We start from the raw sequence: 23,082 nt of genomic DNA, 5'->3' as shown, positions 1-23,082 counted from the left end.
GGTCTGTGTCTTTTTTCTAAGTATGTTTTGCATACTTGAATTCATACTGATATGTGAATTAATACTTTGCTTTTCCATTGACCATCATGGTGTATACATTTTTTTCATGAAGTTACAAACTTCATGGACAGTCGCTCTTAATTCAGTTGACAAATACTAGAACATCTGCTTTGTGCCAGGTGCTAGGGATGCAGAGTGAACCAGACTGAAGTCACCTAGCTTACGGTCTTCCTGGTTACATCATATTCATGAAGAAGTTATTTTATTGTCCACTTATTACTTATTCTTTTACCATCTATTTTCCAGGCGGCAGGCTTTCTTGCCAGTGTGGTCCTCCCTAGCTATATCCCCGTGGTGCCCCCAAAATATGAAATAGTATAAAAAGAAACCAGCATTATTGTCGACATAAATGTGTGACAACCTCCACCCACACAGACACATTCTCAAATAAAGTAAACGTAATAAAGTCTCTTGTTGGGGGCAGACATTTCATCAGGCCATCCCATCTGTTAACATCAGTTCTTAAGAGTTTGCTATGCAACAAAAATCTAGCTAATCCTGGACCCATTTTTCCTCTTACTCTTTTGGGAAATCTAAGTTAAGAAACCCCTCCACCTGCTAGGTTTCTGTGACATGTCTGCAGGGTAGAAGAGGGGGAGAGGAAGGTACAGATGCTCTCTGCCAAGTTGCCGGAGTACTTGGCAATCTTCCTGGCCCCTCCCATCCTGTTCCTCCTGTGCTGTAGAACCAGCCAGACATGTGACACACATTGCTCTCACAGGCTGCCTTTAGTAGGATGTGGTTTTGTGTTTTGTGGTCCTGGCTTTAGCTGCCCAGCCTTATGAAGGAGTGTGCAAGACAAAATGGAAGGAAATCTCTCCCCAAAAGTCTTCCTGCCAAGTATGCTCCTGGTCACCTCGTGGCCTGGGGGTGGGTCTTCACTTGAAGTCACTGGGTTAATTCTCAGATCATTCTGATGTTCCCCAACTTCCTCTGAAATTAGGTTACTTAGAAATGAAGGCCAAGGGAGCCTTGGTGGGTCAGTCGATTAAGCCTCTGACTTTGGCTCAGGTCATGATCTCATGGTTTGCAAGTTCGAGCCCCACATTGAACCATTGGGCTCTGTGCTGACAGCTCAGAGCCTGGAGGCTGCTTCAGATTCTGTGTCTCCCTGTCTCTCTGCCCCTCTCCCACTCTCTCTCTCTCTCAAAAATAAATAAACATTAGAAAAAAGAATAAATTTAATAAAAAAGAAATGAAGGCCAGAGATTAAAGACTTCTGTCCAAGGCAACTTTACCTGTGAAAATGGTGAGCTATGGCTTTATCCTGGGAACTGTATTCAATTTTGTATTCCCAGCACCTACCTTGCCAGACCCTAGCTCACAGCACGCATCCAGGTTATGTTTGTTGAATGAATAAATGCCCCAGAAGTACCATACTGAGCCCGTCCTCACTGGGCTTTCAACTCAGTAACTGCACACTTCACAAAGAAAGAGACTCCATGTCTCCCTATGGCCAAGCTTAGTGCCTGGCACATCCTAGACTTTCAGAAACCTTAGATGAAAAAAAAGGATGCAGTAAAGCCATAAGAGGGGGTAGTATTGAGCCATAAAGAGGAGTGGAATTCTGACAAATGCAATGACATGGATGAACCCTGAACACAACTGTGCTAAAGGGAATAAGCCAGACCCAAAAGGACAAATGTGGTACGATTCTGCTTACATGAGACACCTGCAGTTGTCATATTCATAGAGACAAAAATTGGACCAGTGCTGGCCAGCATCTGGAAGGAGGGTGGGGAGAGGGAGCTGTCCTTTCATGGGCACAGAGCTTCTACTTGGGATGATGAAAAAGTTCTGGAGACGGAAGGTGGTGATGGTTGCACAACACTGCGAATGTATATAATGCCACTGCATTATACACTTTAAAAAATGGTTAAAATGGGGGTGCTTGGGTGGCTCAGTCAGTTAAGCGTCTGACTTTGGCTCAGGTCATGATCTCGCGGTTTGTGGGTTGGAGCCCCGCATCAGGCTCTGTGCTGACAGCTCAGAGCCTGGAGCCTGCTAAAGATTCTGTGTCTCTCCTTCTCTCTGCCCTTCTGCTCGCTCTCTGTCTCTGTCTCTCTCTCTCTCTCTCAAAAATAAATAAACATTAAAATTTATTTTTATTTTTTTAAATGGTTAAATGGTCAGTTTTATGTTATATATAGTTTACTACAATTTTAAAAATGGCAAAAAAAAGAAAAACGGAGGAATGCTGCTTTTCTTTTTCTACTCCTCTCCATCCACTGACCCCTTTTTCTTTTAAACCTAGACAGTGGTGCTGGTATCCCTCTTTGAGAAATTCTCCTGCCGGGGGTTAAAGATCAAGGCAGGGCCCATTCTCTGGTCCAGGCACCAGATTTCCTCAGCCGCAAAACAAAATGCTATTTCTGGATGCACCTGGGCATGTCCCAAATCTGCTTGACCTGCCCACCAAGACAGAAGTTCTGCGTGCCCTTCCTGCTGCCCTGTCAGGCTCTTTGCACAATTGATGAGCATAGTCTCCTGCACAGCCCAATGGGAAGGCAACAGACACTGTAATGTTATTTTTAATAATTCAAGGCACACCACATTCGAAAACAGGTCATAGTGGGTTTTGTTTTCTTGGTTCCTGAAGGAAACTCCGCTTACACTATTTCCTTTCCAGCAGGGGAGAGGAAAATGGGTAACAGAGGCTTCATTCGGACACTTGTTCCTTATTAGTTACAGAAAAGGGACACAGTTGGCATGTTTGCAAAGACCGCGGTGTGCCCTACCTGGTTTACGAAGCTCCTGCCCATAGCTCATGGGCCTCAGGTGACCGCCTTAGGTATGATTTATTCCTGTCCCGTCCAGAGCACATAGACCACATTTATTCACTCAGGCCTGCCCCTTTATCAAAACAGTATCTGTTCTCATCCCCAGGACCTCATAACGAAAGAGCACGTTACAGAGACACAGGGAAGAGATGGGACTAGACAGCTGGCGTGAGAGAGGAGCCGCCACTGCCCTTTGCAGGCAGCTGAGCCTGTGGTTTGGGCCAGGCAGGCTTCCCAGGCAGCTGCACAGGGCTGTAAATCTTGCCCTGAAGTTAAGCTGTCCCTCTCTCCTAGCCATGTCAACTGGTGCACGTGTCTCTTTGCTGCACAAGGTGTGACGTTCCTCCGTGAGCTAATGCAAAGCATCTTTTTAATTGCACGGAAGAGTAACTTCCAGGCTGCCAAGTGGAAGGACTTGGGGGAGAAGGCTGGCTTCTTAACAAAGTCCAGAGCTAAGAAGAGAAAAGGAGGCAAGAAAGGGAGTGGGGCAGGCGTCTGCCTTTCATCTGGATATTCGGGATGACACATGTGGTGCCAGGGAAACTGCTATTTCTAACTGACGGGAAGCTTTGCAGTCAAGGGAGGGCTGAGCTGTCAGGTGAGCTAGAGATCAAGAATTATCATGACAGCTTCATGGCATGTGAAAGGGGCTGTGAAGTGCGGTGTGATTTTAACCAGCGGTGGTTAAATTAGCTTCTGTTAGACCTGGTGCGATGTGCAGGGGGAGAGGGGCCGACGGAGGTTGGGAGTGCCAGGCATGAGGAAGGTTGCAATTCTAAAGTGCCGCCATTTAGGAAATAAAGTGTATGTGGAAACTGGCCCCTGGTTTCTGAATTTTGCTTACTGGAGATGCCAGGCTGTGGTGATGGTGTTAATTAGTAGCTTGTCAATGCCGCCAGTGAACCTGTCCAAGGGCCCTGTTATTAATATTCCAAGGACCCAAGGACCCTCCCTTGAACTTCCCCCAATTTAAGATCCTGTCAAAATCTAACCACCTGTACTAGCCAGCTAAGCAGCCTTGACTAACGTTTTGCCCTGTGCTCTTACATTCCACAGGATTGTCTATGCAAGACTGAGCAAGCGAGCGAGTGAGCGAGTGCCTGTTTGAAAACTTCCACTCAAAAGTGAGCTGAGGAAGTGCCTTTTAATAAGTAATCAGCCCGAGGAAATCAGACTCTATCTAGCCATCTAGTAATGTTTGCCTATTCACTGGGGACTCTTCAAAAGTCTGGAGCAGGAGGGTCTGTTTACTTGATGGGCCGCAGCCTGGGAGGTTGTAGGAAGAAAACGTAACATGAGCGACTGTTTGTGTTTGTGTGCGTGCATGTGTGTGTGTGTGTACATGTGTATATACACATACACATATATTGCTCATATATCTTATATATAAATTAAAAGCTGCACATTAACACTTTGTGCCAATACTCTCCCAAACGTTTTGCATAAATGATCTCACTTTACCCACATAGGCAGATACTCCATTTCGATTTGGAAGATGAGGAGACTGAGAAGCCAGTAAGTAGCAGACCTGGGGCTTTACTGGTCTCTGATTCCATAACCCATGTTTGTACCTCCTGCCTCCAAAACAAGAATGGCTAACTTGTTACAGAATCCCCAGGTTCTCACAGTCCTAAGTAGTGGCATGGCCGCTACCGGAGCTGTGAACCCTTGCACTTTCCCCTTCACACTTTCCAGGCAGAATCCCAGGGGAGCCCACCAGGCTTCCAAGCCTTCATCTTTGCAGGAGGCACCTAGGAGATGGTTAATCACAATCCCAATCTTGAGTCTTTGTGATGCAGCCTTCCCAGGACCGTCTGCACCTGGGGGAATTTGTAGACATTGACCAGCAGGTACCAGCGCCGTGAACCTGAGTAGCCCATCTGAGCAGACCAAGTGCCAACTTTTCTTTAACAAATCCTGCTTTCCTGGGGCGCTCCTGGCCCCCACTGACGTTGGTAGGGGAGTAAACAGCCATTCACCTGTCCCAACCTCAGATTTATGGTCCAGCAAGCTCCCTTCTGCCCACACCACAGCACCGTGTACTGCAAACACAGATGACCTTTGTAGCGATTTCATCTCAACCTGCTTCCATATAGAAAACCTGTTTTGTGTTGACATTGTTTGGAACAAATTCTGCCTATGTTAACTCCCTTAGCTCCTGCTCCTGAACTTTCAGCCTGGAGAGGCCAAGTGCCCCTAATTGCGAGAGCAAGGGGGAGGGAGCCCTGAGAGCACCCACAGCTTCCATCCGTGTCTTTGGTCCAGTGGCTTCAGGCAGCTCTAGCTGCCTGAGTTTTCTAATCCCTCTCTATAAGGAGATGGGTTACAGGTCCTGATTGGCCCACTGGCAATAGGGCGCTTTGTGGGACATTTTCTTACAAGTTGGTTCCCATGTGGTATTTGTTAGTCACAGCTAATTATTAAGTCCTTGGCTGAGGCAATAGACATTGTTGCCCTGGATTCCTCCCTCCTCCTTTCCCCCCCCACCGCACCCCCCATTGCTACAGAACAAAACCCATTGTGGGGCTCGGGAGGTCGACTGTGCACATATTTTCCAGTGAACCCCTGATGGGCTCACTGCTGGGGTTTCATGTTTCAGGTTGAAACTCAACTGGATAAAGCATTATTCATTGATGCTGACACATTTGGTCTCTGCTCTGTGCAGTTACTTCTTCCACACTGGACTCGGTCCCTTACAGGCAATTTAGGTAATTCATTGAGAGCAATTCACGGCATTTATTTAGAACATTGATAGTCTGCACAGACTTATAGAATGTTAGGATTTCTTGATCATAGAAGGACCATCAAGTGCTGGGTTTTGCCGGCTTTGCTCAGAAGCTCAGGCCAGAAAGGAGGAGCAGACTGAGTGAGTAGGTTCGGAGCCCCTTCTTACCAGCCCTTCAGCAAGAGCACCCCTTCATGTCCCTGCTTTGGGTATGGGGCTTCTGCATATGATTTCTGCAACCTACAAGCAATCCTGAAACCCAGTCATCAAATCCATGTACTCATTCATTTTTCAGATGAGGAAAGGAGCCCACTGAGGGGCCTTCTCTTACTGAAGGTTTATATGAGTTTGTAAATTCATGCCAGAATGAGTATTAGCACACAGGTCTCTTCTGTATGCCCATTTATGACGCCATGCTGGAATAATTCTGGAACCCATCACTGGGCTGCTTTTTACCATTGCCTGGCCACTGTCTTGTGGAAAAGGCCTTATCTGGAGGATCTAAAGGAACAGAAAACATCCCAGAAAAGCCATAATAACATCTTGGAAGTCACATTGCATTTTTACTATGAGCCACTTCAATCACACAATGCCCTGGCACCGGCTGAAGTTGTACAGTGCTCAGCCTAAGAGACTGAACGGAGCAGCCCTGTTTTTACTTCACAAGTGTGTGAGCCAAAACCAAAACTGGGCTAGAAAGTTTTAGTTCAGCACTGTGCAGGCAAAAGCAGAGGCTTTGGAGCCAGAAGATCCGGGTTTGAATTTGCACTCCACTACTTACCAATCCTGGGAATATTGACAAGTTACTTGATATCACTGATCTTCAGCCTTTTTGTCTAAAAATAGAGCTGGCAGTACTCAAGGACTGTTAATAATAATTCAAGGATTGTTATGAGGAATTAAATTTAATAGTCTGTGTAAAACCTCTATATAAAGCATATCAGAGACTTGATAAATGTTCCTTTTCTTATAATTTAAGTTCTGTCTCACACTCTCATACACATACATACAGGTTTGAGTCAAAATAAATGCCAGATATTTTTAAAGTTTGCCCTTAACTTGGAAACTTCTGGATTTTGTCACAAGCTTAACATTAAAGTTTACATTAACATGAAATTTGGGGTGTCTGTACACAGTGGGCTTGTCTTACTCTTTCGCAAAGCACTTAAAAAATGGAGCACTTCCTGGGGCAATAGGACTATAGGTTTCCCAAGAAGGCTCTGTGAGAGAAACTCAGAAAGACTGGAAAATAAAGTCTTGTTCCTTTGACTCTGGAAGCCCCTGGGATGACCTGGGGGTCCAGAGGCTGACTGCCTTCAGACAGACTCTGGCAGCGAAATCAGTACCCCTCACTGTACCAACTACTTGGGTGTGCTTGGGACTCTTTCAAGCCTTCTTTATTTGCCATTCAGACAGGAACCATAGGCCCAGAAGCTTGTTTTCAAAACCTAGGAAAACAGATGTTTTTGCTTATTTTTCTCTCTCTCATGCCAAAATGCTCACTGAGTTTTCACTGGGTTCTGAACTTTTTTTTTTTCTTTTACTTCTAAGACAAATCTTGGAAAGAGGTCATTGTGAAATGAAGGGAAAGAATGGGCATTTCAGCTCTATTTCAGATTCTAATGAAAATGCTTAAGAACCTGAAGACAGGAAGTCCTAGAAGACAAATGTAAGCGAGATTGACTAATTGAGCCCTAAAAGGTTCTACCTGCTGCTTCCCTCAGGCCTGTGGTAACTGGTGCCTCCCCAGCAGCCTGGGATAAGAAAGCCAGCACTTCCTAATCCTCCAAAGAAACCAAAAGCATAGCATCTAGCTGAGCTACAAGGCAGTGTGGCTGCTGAGGGCTGTGTTGATTTTTTTTTAAGTTTTTTTTATTTATTTTGAAAGAGAGAAACAGAGCAGGGGAAGAGCAGAGAGAGAGGAAGAGAGAGAGAATCCCAAGCAGGCTCTGCACAGTCAGCTCAGAGCCTGATGTAAGACTCGAACCCACAAACCATGAGATCATGGCCCGAGCCAAAATTAAGATGCGGATGCTTAACTGACTGGGCCACCCAGGTACCCCAGGGCTGTGTTGATTGAACACGTGCTGTGCTCTAGGTGAGGCCCAGGGCCAGTCACAGGTCCTGAAGTTTACAGCTCAGACATTTTAGGTACTGTATTAGTTTCCTATTGGCTGCTGTAACAAATTACCACAAGTTTAGTGACTTATAACACCTGTTTACCATGTTGCAATCTGTTGGTCAGAAGTCTGACATGGATTTCACTAGGCTAAAATCCAGATGTCAGCCGGAAAGTGTCTTTCCTGGAGGCTCTGTGGGAGAATTCCTTTTCTTTCTTTACCTTTTCCAGCTTCTGGAGGTTGCCCACATCTCCTAGCTTGTGTTGTTCCTCCTTCATGTCCAAAGCCAGCAACAGCACTTTGGGTTTTTCTTAGGTTACATCACTCCATTCTCCTCTTCTGCCTCCCTCCTCTGCTTTTGGCCATGCAGGTGATTACATCGCCCCCCCCCAGATAATCCAGGGTAATCTTCTTATTTTAAGGTCAGCTGATTAGCTCCTGAACTCCATCAGTATCCTTGATTCCCCTTTACCATGCAAGGTAATATATTCACAGGTTCCAGGGGGGGTCAGGACATGGACATCTCTGGGGTCGGTTCAAGGGTGGGGGTGGACAGTGTTACCTGCAATAAGTACATAGGTCGTTTTTACACTAACACAATAATTGTTTGAACTGGGACTCTTTCGATTGCAGAAACAGAACCTAACTCAAGTTAATAAAAAGGAAAATATTTTATTAGCTTATATACTTGAAAGGAAGAATGTGATTGGCTTCAGGCACAACTGGATCCGTATGTCCAAAAGGTCATCAGGGTACTCTTGTTTCTTTGCTTGGCGTGTGTGTGTGTGTGTGTGTGTGTGTGTGATGATGATGATTTGATTCTCAAGCCCGGGCTGTCTGCATGGTGGCTAAGACAAAGCTTCCAGGCAATTCCAGGCCTACACAGTTCTCAAGACCCAGGATCCCAGAGAGGAACCCATGACCTCTTTTTAGGTAGTACCAGAAAAAGCCTGAGGATGACTCCCAGCTTGGGTCACATGTGCATCCCTAGACTGGTCACTGGTCAGGGAGATCCTAGAACAGGGTTGGGTCAGCATTTGCAGAGCACATGAACTAAGAGGTGGAGGGAGAGGTTCTCCAAAAAACTTCAGGCACTGTTACGAAAAGAAAGGTGAAAGAGCTGGGCAGGCAAAAACCACTGATGTCCACTCCATCATCTCATTGCTGGATTTTAGAACCAAGTACTTGATTCCATGGTCAGAGCTCATTTGGCTTCAGGCAACAAGACACTAAACCTGAAAGAATACAGAAGAGGCTCACCCAGGGCAAGTAGGAAGTTAGTTCAAGTCTACGGAAGAAGAGGAATTGTGCAGTGGTTAAGAGTATGGGTTTTGGAACCAGATTGTTTGGATTCATATCCAATTTATTGGTTGTGTTTACCTGTCCTCTCTGTGCCTCAGTTTCCTCATCTGTAAAATGGAGTTAGTGATAGTACCTACCTCCTGAGCTTATTGTGAAATTTAAATGTGTTAATACAAATAAAGTGTTTAGAATAATAGTACCTTGACAGAGAGTAAGCCCTCAACAATTAATACCTTTAAAAGTTATTATTGTTACTATAAATAAGCCCCTTAGGATGGCTTAGGAACTTGGAAGATAGTTGTAGGACCCAAGTCAGGTGCTTTCTTGGTTTCTCTTTTTCTAACTGGGGCCACACAGTCTCTTACCTCTGGAACTTTCTTTCAAGCATCTCAGTGAGAACTCAGGTTTCTCACTTGTAAGGCAGATTTTCACATGGTTTTCGGTTGCCCTCTCCACTCTGTCCTTGCCTGTACGTGCCCACCACCAAATGAATGCTGGGTCAGTGTTTCTGAGTTCCAAGTCTTGAGAGAATCTGATACTCTGGCCCATGATTGGCTTTAAATAAGATTGAACCTCATTTGATTTGCTGTGACTGACCAAGTTACCTTGGACACAGGGTCGCCTCTTTCAATAGGTACGAAAGGGGCAGCTTAAGTTGAAGAGGAAAGTTGAGCTTAGCCAGAAAATTGACCAACTTGTTTTTTACATGTATGTGCTAGCGAGTAGGAGTTTTCCTACAGAATGGGAAAGAGTCAGTTTCAACAAATAAAGGTTATATCTAGATGTTTGGGAATAGGACAGCACTGGGAACTGCTTTGTTCTGGTGTGATTTAGCTAGTAGTATGTGCAGAGAAAAATTGGTTATTCTATTATTATAAATGGTAGAGGCATGTTCAGCTCCAATTAGACGTGCTCTCATTGAGGACAAAACCCCCATTCATTCACTTTTGCCTGCCTGAAGCATCAACCTCAGAAACTCATTCCTGGGAGGGTGGACTGCTTACCTTCCCTGTCAGGAGAGTGGATTCCAGAATGACCCTCAAACCTTCCTTTTGAGAACAGGAGGAAAAGGCCACGCTTGCTCTTTGTTCCCTGGATCCCCTGTCACCTGTCAGAGCCCCGAACGTTTTCAGCTTTCTCAGTCCAGGATTTCAAAACATCTCCATGTACGGAGGTACATGCTCTGCCTTCAGAGCCCTTGTCCTTTTCTCCAAGGACTTTTGTAAGAATCCTTCCAGCAAAGCAGTTTCACAGTGATGGGGAGGAAGGGGTGCTGATGGAATTTCTTACAGGAAGGGTAGAAATGCTTTGGATCCAAGCTAGGCATCTTAGGAAGCATGGAGATTTGGGGGAGAAGACAAAACATTGTTAAGATTTTGATAGAGGTCGGCTGGGTAGAGTCTCCACTGTAAAGACTCTTGTGCCCCTTTCTGGTTGAACAATTCGCAGGCTCCACACTTGCTTTCAAATGCGTTGGTTTTGAAGCAGTCAACAAAAAAGCATCCTGCTGCCAGGGCCAATCATCAAAAAGAGACAAGAGAGCGATGCAAACCGTGGGGGAATGTGCGCGAGAGAAATATTGTAGAGCAGAAACGTGGCTCCACTGGCCTGATACCGTGTGCATTATCTCCCCCAAAGGACCCCGTGGTTTAATGGATGGGGCTTTAACCTGCCCAGAGGTCAGTCTCTGCTGGACAAGTGGAACCTCATCCCTGAGGGCATCGACATACTCATGACACACGGACCTCCTCTAGGTAAGTGAAACAAATGTTGTCCTTTTGTCATAATAGATGTCTTTTTCCCCAAGCATAATAAACAATGCTTCAGGGATATAATCATTTCCTTCAAAAAATGAAAAGTGAATACAAAAAGAAAAGCCAATGTCTTTAAAGAAACCGGTATGATAATTAAACTCAGCAGTTCTGCTAGGCTTACAGGTGTTTTTGAAATTAAATTTTTTTTTTAATTTAGTTGAGTCAGGGAAAATCAAATCAGTATGGAGCACCACAGTCTTTGGAGCTCGATCATTTATTTTAAGAACTGTATTCACTTTGGAGTAAGGGAAGTGGAGACTGGAGGGAAGAAGGCACAGACCTCTCAATTGCAGGACTTTTGAATGGCAACGAAATAATGGAAACTTTTGTTTAAAGTAGCTCATTATCCTTTCCCATGTAATAGTGGGACCTGGGAAATCTTTAAAGTTAAACATTTGAGCTGATTATATAAGCAAAGAATCCTTAAAAAAAAAAACTAAGGTGTTAAGTAAGGACTTACATTGAAAGTTACTTAAAGATACTCATCCTATAGAATCCTTGAACCTACAGAATCCTCGAACCTACATCCAGGTTTAGATTGCCAGCGTGCTTCAAAGCTACCTTTAGTTACGCAGGTTATGGGCCATATGATTTTTTGACTTTTATAATTCTCTTTTAATTATTCATGAACTTGTTATCTCCTTGGCTTAGCCACAGAACATTGTCAAACAGGACTATCACCTGGATCCCCATTCAACAAAGGTATTAACTCTGGAAATTCAGATGCTTCACTTATAGTAGGAGAGCTTTTTCTTTCTTTCTTTCTTTCTTTCTTTCTTTCTTTCTTTCTTTCTTTTAGATTGCAGTAAAAAACATATAAGATGAAATCTACACTCTTAATAAATGTTCAAATGCATAATGCTAGCAAAGGTTGGTTTAGAGAAAGGAAGAAAACCCTTGTTACAAAATAAATTATTTTCAGTCTTTCCCTATGGTTTGAGGTTGTGGTCCATATGACTTCCCTCCTCTGTCAACCTGAAAAATAAAAAATCTAACACACATCCCCTACTGTGAATTTAATCTTTGTAGATATTGTTTCCTCCAGCCCACTTAGGGCTGCTTTCCATCCCTTCCAAGGAAAGTGAGTGCTCTGTGTTTCACATAGAAATAGCAGAAGGGAGGGCCAAGGCGTGAGTCATGGTGGCACATTTTAATGATGTGGAGAAGCAAGAGAAGAGAAGCAGGTTGTGTTGTAGACAGGGGAATTGTCCAGATTTGCACAGGATCTAGCCGTTCCTGACTTTTTCGGTATTTCAGAATCACCATCCCCATGCCTTTTTCCCCCTATTCCTTCCCATCCCACCCCATGTTTTAAAAGATCACACTTCCAACAACATTTATCATCATAATGAATTAAGCTCCCTATTTTGCAGCCATTAGAGACTAAATCCTGAATTGCTAGCTAAATATTCTGATCATCCCTGAGTTACCCAGTGAGACCCTACAGAGAGAGCATCTCAGCCAACTTGGTCCTTTCCCTGAGCAGGCTATTCCATGCAGACATGATTCTCCTTGGGCTGTTTATTGTAAACAGGACTTGGATATCCTCAGCACAGACAGCTTTACATGACTGAAGTATTATTTGGAATATAACTTTGAGCAGAACACTTGATTCGCAGACTCATCAGGCCATTAATGTCAGTACAGAAGCAAGTGGTGGTAGTCCTAAGTCTGCATTCTAGCCTCCAAAGAATTGAGACATCCCAGAAACTTTGAATACTACTTTACTTGTAGTAAATATGGAGTAATCCAGAGAGTGGTTGTGCATGTAGCGAAGTAAGTTCTACCTCAAGGAGTTCACAATAAAAGGTCAGGTGAGGTTTTCATAAGGTAAAGTTGAACCTTAATCAAAGTATGTTATTGGGATTCTTGTGAAAATGCTGGTTTGGGGTGGGGATGGAGAGGGGCCTTTAATTCTTTCCTGTTGAGTAGCAATCTCACCGTGAGACTTTACTATCATGGTATAAGCAGGATGCCTTCTCAGGTTGATTGTATATGAAATGAGATAATTTCTTCCTTCAAGGAAAACCCATCCATGATAGAATATGCCAATCACTGTGGATTAAGGATTTTTTTTTCTCCTAACAAACAGAATTTTGAAACCTCTGGTTGAATTTTTATAGGGCCCCATTTTCATCTGATGTTCTTTCCAGACTCTCTAGCCACTCCCCACTTCCAGTTAACATGTCTTTACAGAAATGCTCTGTCTTCATTGCTGCAGTTCCGTCAAACAAAGTGGAATAAGCTTATCAGTCCGTTTCTGCCTGATCATTTCTGAATAGTAGAAATCACCCAACAGAGCTGTGGTATGGATTCCCACTGATGACGATTTAGCCATTAGTCCAACCTGCCTTCTTTACACCCATCCTGCTCAGGCAAATGGGGTCTATTTCTGGCCATAATCATCCAGATACCTGACTTTTGTTATAATTGATGTCAGTTTTTATGGATTCTCTACATTAAACGTGGAAGTAAGTGGCTTTTACTTTAAAGGTAGTCAGTTAGCCCCAGCTGACTGGATGCCACCATGTGGTCACATTGCTGCCTATTGTCAGAGAGGAGACTGGAGGAGGAACTTGCCATTTCCAAGCTTTGGTCATCAAGAACTACCAAGGGTTAAAGTTGATGTACCTGAGGAGAGCAAGGTATCTTGTGGCCAGTTTACAGACAGTCCCTACTAGCCTGTCTTTTTTGAGCCATCTTAGAGGTAAACTGCTATAAGAAAGATGTAATAAAAAAAAGAGAGAAAAGTAACTGAATTGAGAAAGAAAGAGATATTGCAGGACTGCCGGGAATAAATGTCATTAGGCCCATGAAGATTTGAAACCAGGGCTGCATAAATCAAATCCCTTACAGAAAGAAAAAAAAATGTTAATTAACAGGAAGAAAAAAATGGAAACCAAAAAAAAATTTTCAAGAACCTAAAGAAGACAAAGTGACAAGTGAAAAGTTCCTTAAAAGCCATTGTGAGCTTTAATGGAGAGGCTAGGATTACAGATAATGTAATAAACCTTCTGTGAGTTATGGCTTCCTGAAAGTCTAAATGAAACCTTACCTGAAGAAGGAAAATTAAGAGTATTGATTGCATTTTGCCCTTAGGTTTTCGAGACTGGGTTCCAAAGGAGCTTCAAAGAGTCGGCTGTGTGGAGCTTTTAAACACAGTCCAGAGGCGAGTCCGGCCCAAGCTCCATGTATTTGGTGGAATCCATGAAGGTAAGACCAGCAGAAAGGCATTCACAAGGTCTTGTATCATTATTCACGATCTCATTCCAGAATGGGGACCTTGGGTACAGTTGGAATGACTGGAACAGTGTTGTCAAACTCTTTTTACCAGTGGCAGAACCTTTTGTAATATCAATTGTGAGGGGAAATACCTGCATGTAAAGCTGATAAATATTTTATATGGAGATTCTCTCTTTTAAGCAGAGTGGAGAGAAGGAAGTAGGTCTGGTTCACCTTACGGAAAACCCAGCAACCCCAACCCCACCCCCACACCCCAAGGCAACTTCTGGAATCTCAGGGCTCTGATGAGGAATGTTTGCTAACCGCCACTGTAGAACAGCCCTGAGGTAAAAAAGGACAAATTCTTTCTTTAAGACATTTAGAAGAAATGGCCTGGATATTAGACTAAACAACTTCCAATGCCTCTTTCTACCTGTAAATATTGTGTTTCATATGGAATACACACAGGACCCAGGAAGACAAGACTTTCTTTGAAAAATAACTTTGGACACACAGTGAAAGTTATAGAACAGAAATGGCAGGAACCTGCAGATTTGCAGGTAGTCATTTCCTTATGAACCTCCGAAAACCATTTCAGACTTCTCAGAAATCATCAGCGCTATTAGGTCGGGCTGAGGCTAAAGGGAATAATTAAATCTCCCCCAACTGGAAACTGGTCCAGTTGCCTCTTTCTGCCTTTCAAGGTAGGGTGGAGTCAAGTTCACAGAATCCAAAAGCCTCCCAGGAAACTGTAGGGCTCTAGGTTTCGTCTGTCCTTCCTTTTTTAAACTAGGGTCTTTAGACAGACACAAAGCTGTCTTTCAGCAGGCATTAGATTTTTCTTGGCCGCACCAGTATCTCCCGGTTTCACGGGTTTGTGTGCAGTGGTGCGTTTACATAGGCAGCCTCCATATTTTCTACAGCTCCTGCTTACAGGTTGTTCTCTGGAGTTCTTTATGAGTCTGCAGGTGAGTTGTTGAGGCCTACGTGTCTGATGAAGCAAGAAAACCAAGTTTGCTTTTCAAAGCCCACAAATCCATTGGCTTCCAGGTTAGGCATTAGAGGCATACGTATTGAAAATCATCCTCCTAATGCCAAAGAAAATTCAGCTTGCCCCAAGTGCAGGCACCAGCTGAGTGCATGGAATGCGGGTGCAGCTCCACAGGAGTGGACATCATCCTACCCTGACTTGGAGCCGTAGTCCCTGAAAAGGAGGGCATTTCTTTAAGGCATGATACCGGATTGGTGGGGGAGAATGGGTGGGAGTTCATGTCTAAACAGCAGTTCTGGGGGACAGTTATCAGGCTTGAATACCTACAGCATACCTCTGAATTTGCATTTCATCCGTTTTTTTTTAAATCATTAATTAACTTTAAACTAGCCAGACTATTGGGGAATTCCACTGAAGCCCCAAAATAATAAACTTGCTTAAAAGGGAGGAGATCATATTCAAATAAACTTGTCTCACTTTTATTCACTTAAGACAGCTGAAGAGGGCAGAGAGAGGGCAAATACCAACCTCTTGATGGAGAGAGATAACAAGACTTTATGACCCCAGAACTAAACAGTGCACATTTTAAATGCCTCTTTTCTTTTCTTAAGAGATTTTTCCATTGACCCTCATTAAGCTCTCCACAGGCTTACTTGGAGAAATTTTAGCAAATGGAAAGGAAAAAAAAAAAAAAAGAAAGAAAGAAAAACCTGTTGTTTCTGTAAGTCCTGATAATTTTTCATGGACATATTTTTTTATGCCATAAGAGCCTGATACCAACATAGAATTACAAACTTAATTGCAGAGGTTCTCAGGTAGATATAGGGTATCCAGGGATATGTGCTAACTTGCAAACATGCTAAAAATTTCAACGAATTAAAAATTATCAAACTGGAAGGGAGCCCTGGGTGGCTCAGTCAGTTAAGTGTCTGACTCTTGATTTCAGGTCAGGTCATTGTCTCATGGCTCATGAGTTCAAGCCCCACGTTGGGCTCTGCGCTGACAGTGTGAGCCTGCTTAGGATTCTCTCTTTCCCCTCTCTCTCTCTGCCCCTCTTCTGCTCTCTAAATAAGCAAATAAATAAATAAATAAATAAACATTTAAGAAAATTATAAAAGGGGCATACATACCAAAGACCCAGAAAAACTTTCTTAACTTTCTTCCAGTAGGTTGCAAGAGATTTATATTCTGCATGTGGGAAGTGTTTTGGCTTGATCCGGTGCCCAGGTGAGCTTAGGAAGCAGGGTCTTATGGTGATGTCTCTGCAAATCACTTGGGTGTTCGGTTATTTGACTTTTTTGAGTGAAATGGAATCAAAGCCACACAATTCGAGTAAGTTAAGATCAGTTATCTCCTAGATAAGGAAGCTGAGCATCCACCCTCTTGGATCCCAGTGCAGTGCTCTCCCCCACGTCCCTCCCCCCCCCACTTGTCCCAAAGCCCATTTGGGATTTGGATGCCTGTGCCCTGAGGAGTCGCTTATGTTACTCATTCTGTTCCCTAGAACTCAATAATTAATGCAGGGCTTTGAAATGAAAATCATATTTTAAAAAGAGGGGAAGAAATGTTTTTTCTTTATTCTCACTAGTAAAGAAATCACAGTCTTTCCCTGACAAATCTAGTGTTTAAATAAGAAAAAAAGAATCACTTTTCTTTGAAGTAGAGGATTCTCCCTTTAAAGAAAACAGAATGTAATTGGAAGGCAGCTTCTGAAAGCTGTTATCATCTGGGGAGGCTTCATTGAATCTCATCTCACTGCCCACTGGCAAAGATTTTTTCAGTTTTCCTTGCCTGACAGCTCACCACTGAGTCACTGTCATTTGTATATATTACAGTAAGCATGACACTCTGTCTCCACAGGTTACGGCATTATGACCGACGGTTATACAACGTACATCAATGCCTCAACGTGTACAGTCAGCTTTCAACCGACCAACCCTCCAATTATATTTGACCTTCCAAACCCACAGGGTTCCTGAAGCTCTAAAAAGCCCAATTGGAATGTGAGGGAAGGTCTATAAACTGTCATTTTTCTAATTATAAACTTACATTCTCTTACTTGTTTATTTCCAAATCCTGTGAGTTCTTTTTGTAAATTACTGGAACACAAATGACTCTAGAGGTTGTGCTTCTTTATTTTTTTTTAAATGGGGCGTCCATTCGAAATGAAAGGAGCATTGTGAATTTGTAAAATGACTTCCGTTTTCTCAAAGGCCACGCCATTGTAAATTGTTAGTATTCGCCAAAGGACAGCCAAGCTTTCTTTTTAAAAAGTGATGAAAGTCTTATTTTAATATGCTTTAAGCTGAAGAAAAAGAAAAAAAAAAGAAAAGAAAAAAGAAACAGGTAGGTAGTGTTTTAAAAACCACCCAGATTTGCACAACTGTTTAAGAGTATTGTTTGAAGTATTTTATTTTTTGGTGTTTTGTTATTGCTGTTGTTTTCTTGGTAATGCTTCTTTTTTGCAGACGTGGCCTGGATTTATAACAATCTTTTCGGCAAAAGTAGGCGTGGAAAAGACTTCTCTTCACACTCTCACTATAAAGAAAGCTGCATCCGGAGAAGAAAACGACCCTCGTTTAAAGGATGGCTTAGCTAGTGAGATCCATGTTGTGGTTATACAAGGTCTCATTGTTTGTTTGTTTTCTTTTAAATTATTTTAGCTTTAAAAATATGGAAATGGAATCTGTCAAGAGCAGGTATTTCACGCAGTTAAAAAAAATTGAGCGCGCAGACTCCTTTTCAGTATGGGTTTATATATATAAATATTTTTTGTGTATTATGACTAAGTTAGGAGTTTAATATTGCCAAGGACAGTACAACTGCAAAGCGATGCTTTATAGCAGGGCATCGCAAGTCCGAAGGGGCTGACACATTTTCTTAGAACTCAAGATCTCAAAGAACTTGAGTTAAATCTAGGTTACAGTTACAGGCATGTACAGACTTATACATGGATGCAATGGAAGGTAACTAAAATAAGGCTTAGTTGTCCTTTATATTTAAATATCCTGAATTGTCTTCTTACTTCCTCTCCCTCCCCCCATTTTGCACTGTGTGTCGATGCAATCTTCGCTAGCACAAAATATTGTCGCTAATAGTCATTTCTGTTTTCCCATTGTAAATGCTGTTAAGCTTTATCCTATTTTATGTTACCTTGTTAATGAAATTTAGGAAAGCAGTTGTTTCTTTTAAATTTATTGTGATATTCTATATCTAGCGGCCTTTATATGCAAATAAAATTGCAAGATTTTTAAATCTGTCCTGTTTGGAGGGTTGGCTAGGAGGATGGTGGTTTAATCCCCAGCTGGGGAAAGGGGGTGGATTTATTCATATGCAACATTAGCACTCCCTCTCAGGAGAATTAGAATAAGTGCTTTTTTTTTCTGATTTTCAATAAGTCTTTTATTGCCCATCTTTCCCAGGCTGGCAGGTAGATCGATAAGGCACTCTGTCTACTCTTTCCTTCCATCGCACTGTCATATACCTTGCCGTAGGTTTCAGAGAGTGAATATCTCGTCTCGGCCATTGTAATTTCTATAGGAAGGGTCCCGGTGCAGTGGAGGCTGGAGATGCTATCGTGGATGTGCGGTAGTGAGAAGGTGAACCAATGGGTAATAGAGTGGCCACTACACAGTCTCCCCAGGAGCAGTTACCATCGCCTCCTCGCTGTTTTATTTATTTATTTATTTTTATTGACATCCATCGCTAAAATGATATGGTAGCCAGGAGGCCCGAGGCAGTGGTGGGGTGTGAAAAATAAAGTTATGTCTTTTTTATTTTCTCTGGAACAGCCATTGAAGAAAAGCGACATGATCTTGAATCTGCAGTGTATCCCAAAAGTCTATGTTCCAGTGCCCATCGGATTGTATTCTGACACATCTTCCTTTCCTCCTCCCATTGTGGACTCTTTGGTGTCATTGCTGAGAAGAATTTTTGATTTCAGTACCAGCAGGGTAGAGAGAGTGTTTTAGGCCAGAATTCCAGCTCAGATGCCCATGTAATCATCTGGGGCTATCATAGTTGTTAATATTTATTAAGTGTCTTAGATGCCACCCAGAGCCTGTGGTGGATGCTTTGGTCTGAGCTCCCTTCCTGAGCAGAGGTGGTCCATGACCAGAGTAGCCATGATGGGCCAAAAGAGGTCAAAGGAGGTTAACTGTGAGAGGTTAACAGCCCTCCTCTGATCTGCTACATCAGTAGAAGAAGGTGTTGACTTCAGGGCACTCCCTAGGGAGCTGGAGTGAGAGGTGACTGAATGAAAATTTCATCTGGTTACCGAACAAGGAGCTAAGCTCAGACTTCTGGAAAAGCAGGCTTTCCAGAGACAGGTGGATGATCACGATGACAAGTGTGCATGCACAGCCCTTGACAGCATGTCTGGACCCAAACTAATTAAGCTAAGTACTTACCAAAATTGCTTTCCATTGTGAGTGGGCAGGAAGCAGTCCAGCCTGCTAAATCTACAGGCTAGACTGGCTCATGGTCCAGGTTCACCACTCCGTATGTATGAACTACCTCCAGGAGGGCCCGAATGACCGTCCAAAGGCCTGAAGCTTTCTCCACTGGGCCTTCTAACAAAGGAACATTTGAAATAACTCTTACAAATTGGCACTTTCCACTCTTTCATCACCAGGCACTCTGCTGAGCGGGTCTCCTATGTTGTTTCTAATACTCACAAAACCCTGGGAGAGGTCACGTAAGCCCCACTTTATAGATAGGAAACCAAGGCTCCAAAAGTTAAATAAATTTCCCTAGGAAAATGGAAGGTTCAAGACCAGGTCTGTCTGAATTCATAGCCTCTGCCCTTTTTATCACCCTGCCTCTGGACTAGAAAAGTTGATGCCCTTCAGCAGCTGATGGAAAACTGATACGGGCCTGGGGACATTTCTTATCATGTATGTATGAGCTATTGGAGCATCCTTCAGTGTGGCCTTATATCATCAAATTGGACTACTTCCTTTCTGCTTGAGGCACACAGCACAGTGCAGTGGATAGGAGCATAGAGCCTGGAGTCCGTGTGCCTGCCCAAGCCCCAACCCCTCCTCCAGCTGTCTCTGATGCCTTTGCCTGGGTACTTAGCATCACTGTAAAGTAGGGCTGATGATGAAGTTGTTGTAAGTTGTGATACGGAGATCACTGCCTGGCATCCAGTTTGTTAAATAAGGTCCCCCATGCTGCCTTGAAATTCTCCAGGTAAGACCTGTCTATTGCCTCCTCACCCTTGAGAGCCCCAGTAGCATTATTTCCAAGAGAGTGTATTTGTTTGCATTCCTTGGAAACTATAATGAACCTCTCTTTGTAAACTATGAAGAACCCCAAGGGCATTTGTGAGAGGCAGATAAGGGGGCCTGACTTTTCAGTTTGGGGATCATATTTTGCAAATCCCTTCTAATCTCAGGAGAGGAAGGGGTCTGTACTCTTCGGAGTTGCTTTAAATGCCACCCATTGATCTTAGCATCTTTCTCCCTGTGGAGTCTTTACATTCCATGTCACCATCTCCTTCAAGCTCAATTACTGAATTTTTTCTCTACATTTTCTCCCAATCCTCTTTTGTCTTATATAGATGATGGGGGGTTGCTGAAATCCCCCTAAGAGGCAGGTCACTGTTATTCTGACAGGTGGCCAGCGTTAAGCCTGCCTTCATCTCCATCACTTAAGTAAATAAATACTGTGACCCAGGTCTTAAGTAGGGAGAAACAGAAGCTGGGAGGATTTGGGATTTGTCACTTGCAGATAAAACACTTGCTGTGCCCAGAATAATGCCCCCTTCCCCAACCCTCCACCAGCAAGGATGTGCTGCTCCAGTGGAGTGAACATCCATCTTTTATTTTGGTTTCCCAGTATCTTTTTGTGCCCTGTTCCCACTTTCCTAAAAGTTTTAAGTACATTTTGTTTAATTATTAAACCAAAGTGAATTAAGGTCTACTTTGTTTTGAGAATTTGGCTGTAAGCTGAGGCATTTGGAAACACTGCTGGGCATGGAACAGGAGGCAATGGGATGTGGGGAGGGTTCCAGGACTGGACATTCTTAATGGGTGGTTTTAGAGAAGGTATCCAACCCACTTCTGGATGTCAGCTTCCTAATGCAAAGTGTTTTTTCTTTTACTTTGTGATAAAGTAGCAAGATTGCTGCCTGTGTCCACTCGGACAAGGCTCTTGCAGAAGTTTAGAGCTGTTTCTCTTCCTTTCCAAGATGTCACCTCTACCATTTTGTTCCTATCCTCCCTTTCCATGGAAGAGATAACCATACTGATTCAAAAACCTCTCTGAGAAATCTTCCTCTTCCCTGGTGCCCATTGTAAAGTCGGCCTCTACAACTCACAAGAAGTTCAGAGAGGGTCAGTAGCACCACCATGGTCACAGAAAATCAAGAGATAGCCCCACATTGGCATTTGGGCTCTTAACTTTGAGCATGAACTGCTTTTTCAGTTTGATATTTAGGAATAATCAAAGATGGAGAGATCGATTTGGCCAGACATAATGTGATTTTGTAGCAGAGAAAAACATGTCATCTGTGACTTATTATTATTAAACCAGATTATTTAAAAAACAAAACAAAACTTAAGAATCTGACCTCCAGGTGTTCCCAAGAAGATTCACTTTCTTTCCCCTCAACTAGTCCACATATAACAGTTCTGATGGGCACCCAATTCCTCCTCCCACAAGAGAGATGTTGCTCTTTGTCACATGTTTTGACACACATGTTTATGTCCAGTCTGGAAGACATTGGGTATCAGTAAGAACCCCTGACTTTGGATGTGCTTGCCTTCAGATCTCACTGATGGCTATCTACCATCTGGGTAACCTTGGACATGCTACTCTACTTCCCTCAGGCTCAGACTCCACACCTGTATAATGGGGATAATTCCTACTTCATGATGGATTTGTCAGAGTTGATATGATAATATCACTAAGTTCCTGGGCCCAGGGAGCTATTATAATACACAGAAGATTTTATTGTGCTGTCATTCATAGTTTCTTAAAGCAAAAGAAAAAAGGGGGGGTGGGCAGAAGGAAACATTTAGCTTCTTTTTCCAGGTTATTCAGAGCCCCTCACAAGAGAAAGTGAATTCCTTCAACTGGACCGAGTCAAGGTTGTAGAGCTACAAACTCAAGCCATACATAAATCGAACTTTTTAAATTCCTCCCTCTCTGTCTCTAAACTATAAGACAAAACATTTGTGGTAGGTTCTTCTTGACTCCTCCTCATTTCCTTCCTGAATTAAGGATGTCTTACAAGACAAAAATCTTGAGGTAAAAGGCCTTTCATATCTGAAAGCATCTATATCTGGGTAATGGTGAGAGAGAGAAATGCATTTCCATTAGGAAGCATGGCCACAGTGGTACTAAAAGCACGAACAGACTAAACACGCGAAGGCAGAGAGCCTGCACCCATCAATCAGCTTTGATTTTTATGAAGCCACGGTTACCATGCGGTGCATCCGAGTGCTCTCAGAGCCCGCTTACCAGGGGAAGGGGCCTGTAATTTCATAGCCCATTTCTGTCCTGACCTTAGTGGCTGACCTTGAGAATAGGTTGAGTTTTTCAGTAGAAGCTTCTGAAATAGCAAATGACTTGGAACCCAAATGCTCCATGCTTGGGCTCACCAACATGCCCTTGCATACACTGGCTATAATGCTTAGGTACCAGCTACTTAATTCTTAAAAAGGACTCATATTTCCTGGAAGCCTTCCCTGAATCCCCCTACTCATACCCAGAACACTTCCTTTTGGTACTGCCATAGCCCCCACAAGCATTTCTACCTATACCATGTTCTGATTGTTGCTTGTCTGCCTGCAAGCTACATGAGGTCAGTGGCCAGGTCTTCTGTTACTGCATTCCCAGCATCTAGGTCTGAAGAATGCTTTCTCAATGAATTAATCAATATTTGGCAGACAATAGCCAGGTATGTGAGAAAGGTAGGAGAAACTAATCACAGATGAAATCGACAGACATCTGAACACTGTAGGGCCAGTGGTGTATTCATAAGCTTCAGCTGCAAAACTCCATTCTTGTCACTAAAGGTCCTTGTAATTTGGTGAAGAAAACAAGATATTGCCACATGAAG

General features: G+C 43.2%; 1 protein-coding gene across 2 annotated transcripts in view; it reads left to right on the top strand.

Annotated features, from left to right (window-relative positions):
• MPPED2 (metallophosphoesterase domain containing 2) overlaps positions 1-18,269 on the top strand; it is a 174,510-nt gene extending 156,241 nt beyond the window's left edge. For both annotated transcript variants that reach the window (XM_043580857.1, XM_043580859.1), the window contains exons 5-7: positions 10,626-10,741; positions 13,901-14,014; positions 16,875-18,269. In XM_043580857.1, coding sequence (XP_043436792.1) covers positions 10,626-10,741; positions 13,901-14,014; positions 16,875-16,993 — 349 coding nt within the window. In that variant the 3' untranslated portion in view covers positions 16,994-18,269. The remainder of the gene's footprint in view (positions 1-10,625; positions 10,742-13,900; positions 14,015-16,874) is intronic.
• The last annotated feature ends 4,813 nt before the right edge of the window (positions 18,270-23,082 follow it).

The sequence above is a fragment of the Prionailurus bengalensis genome, chromosome D1, assembly GCF_016509475.1.
Source record: "Prionailurus bengalensis isolate Pbe53 chromosome D1, Fcat_Pben_1.1_paternal_pri, whole genome shotgun sequence".
In the NCBI taxonomy this organism is placed as follows: domain Eukaryota; kingdom Metazoa; phylum Chordata; class Mammalia; order Carnivora; family Felidae; genus Prionailurus; species Prionailurus bengalensis.
The sequence above is the reverse complement of the archived record's forward strand: the minus strand, read 5'-3'. Positions and strand labels throughout refer to the sequence as shown.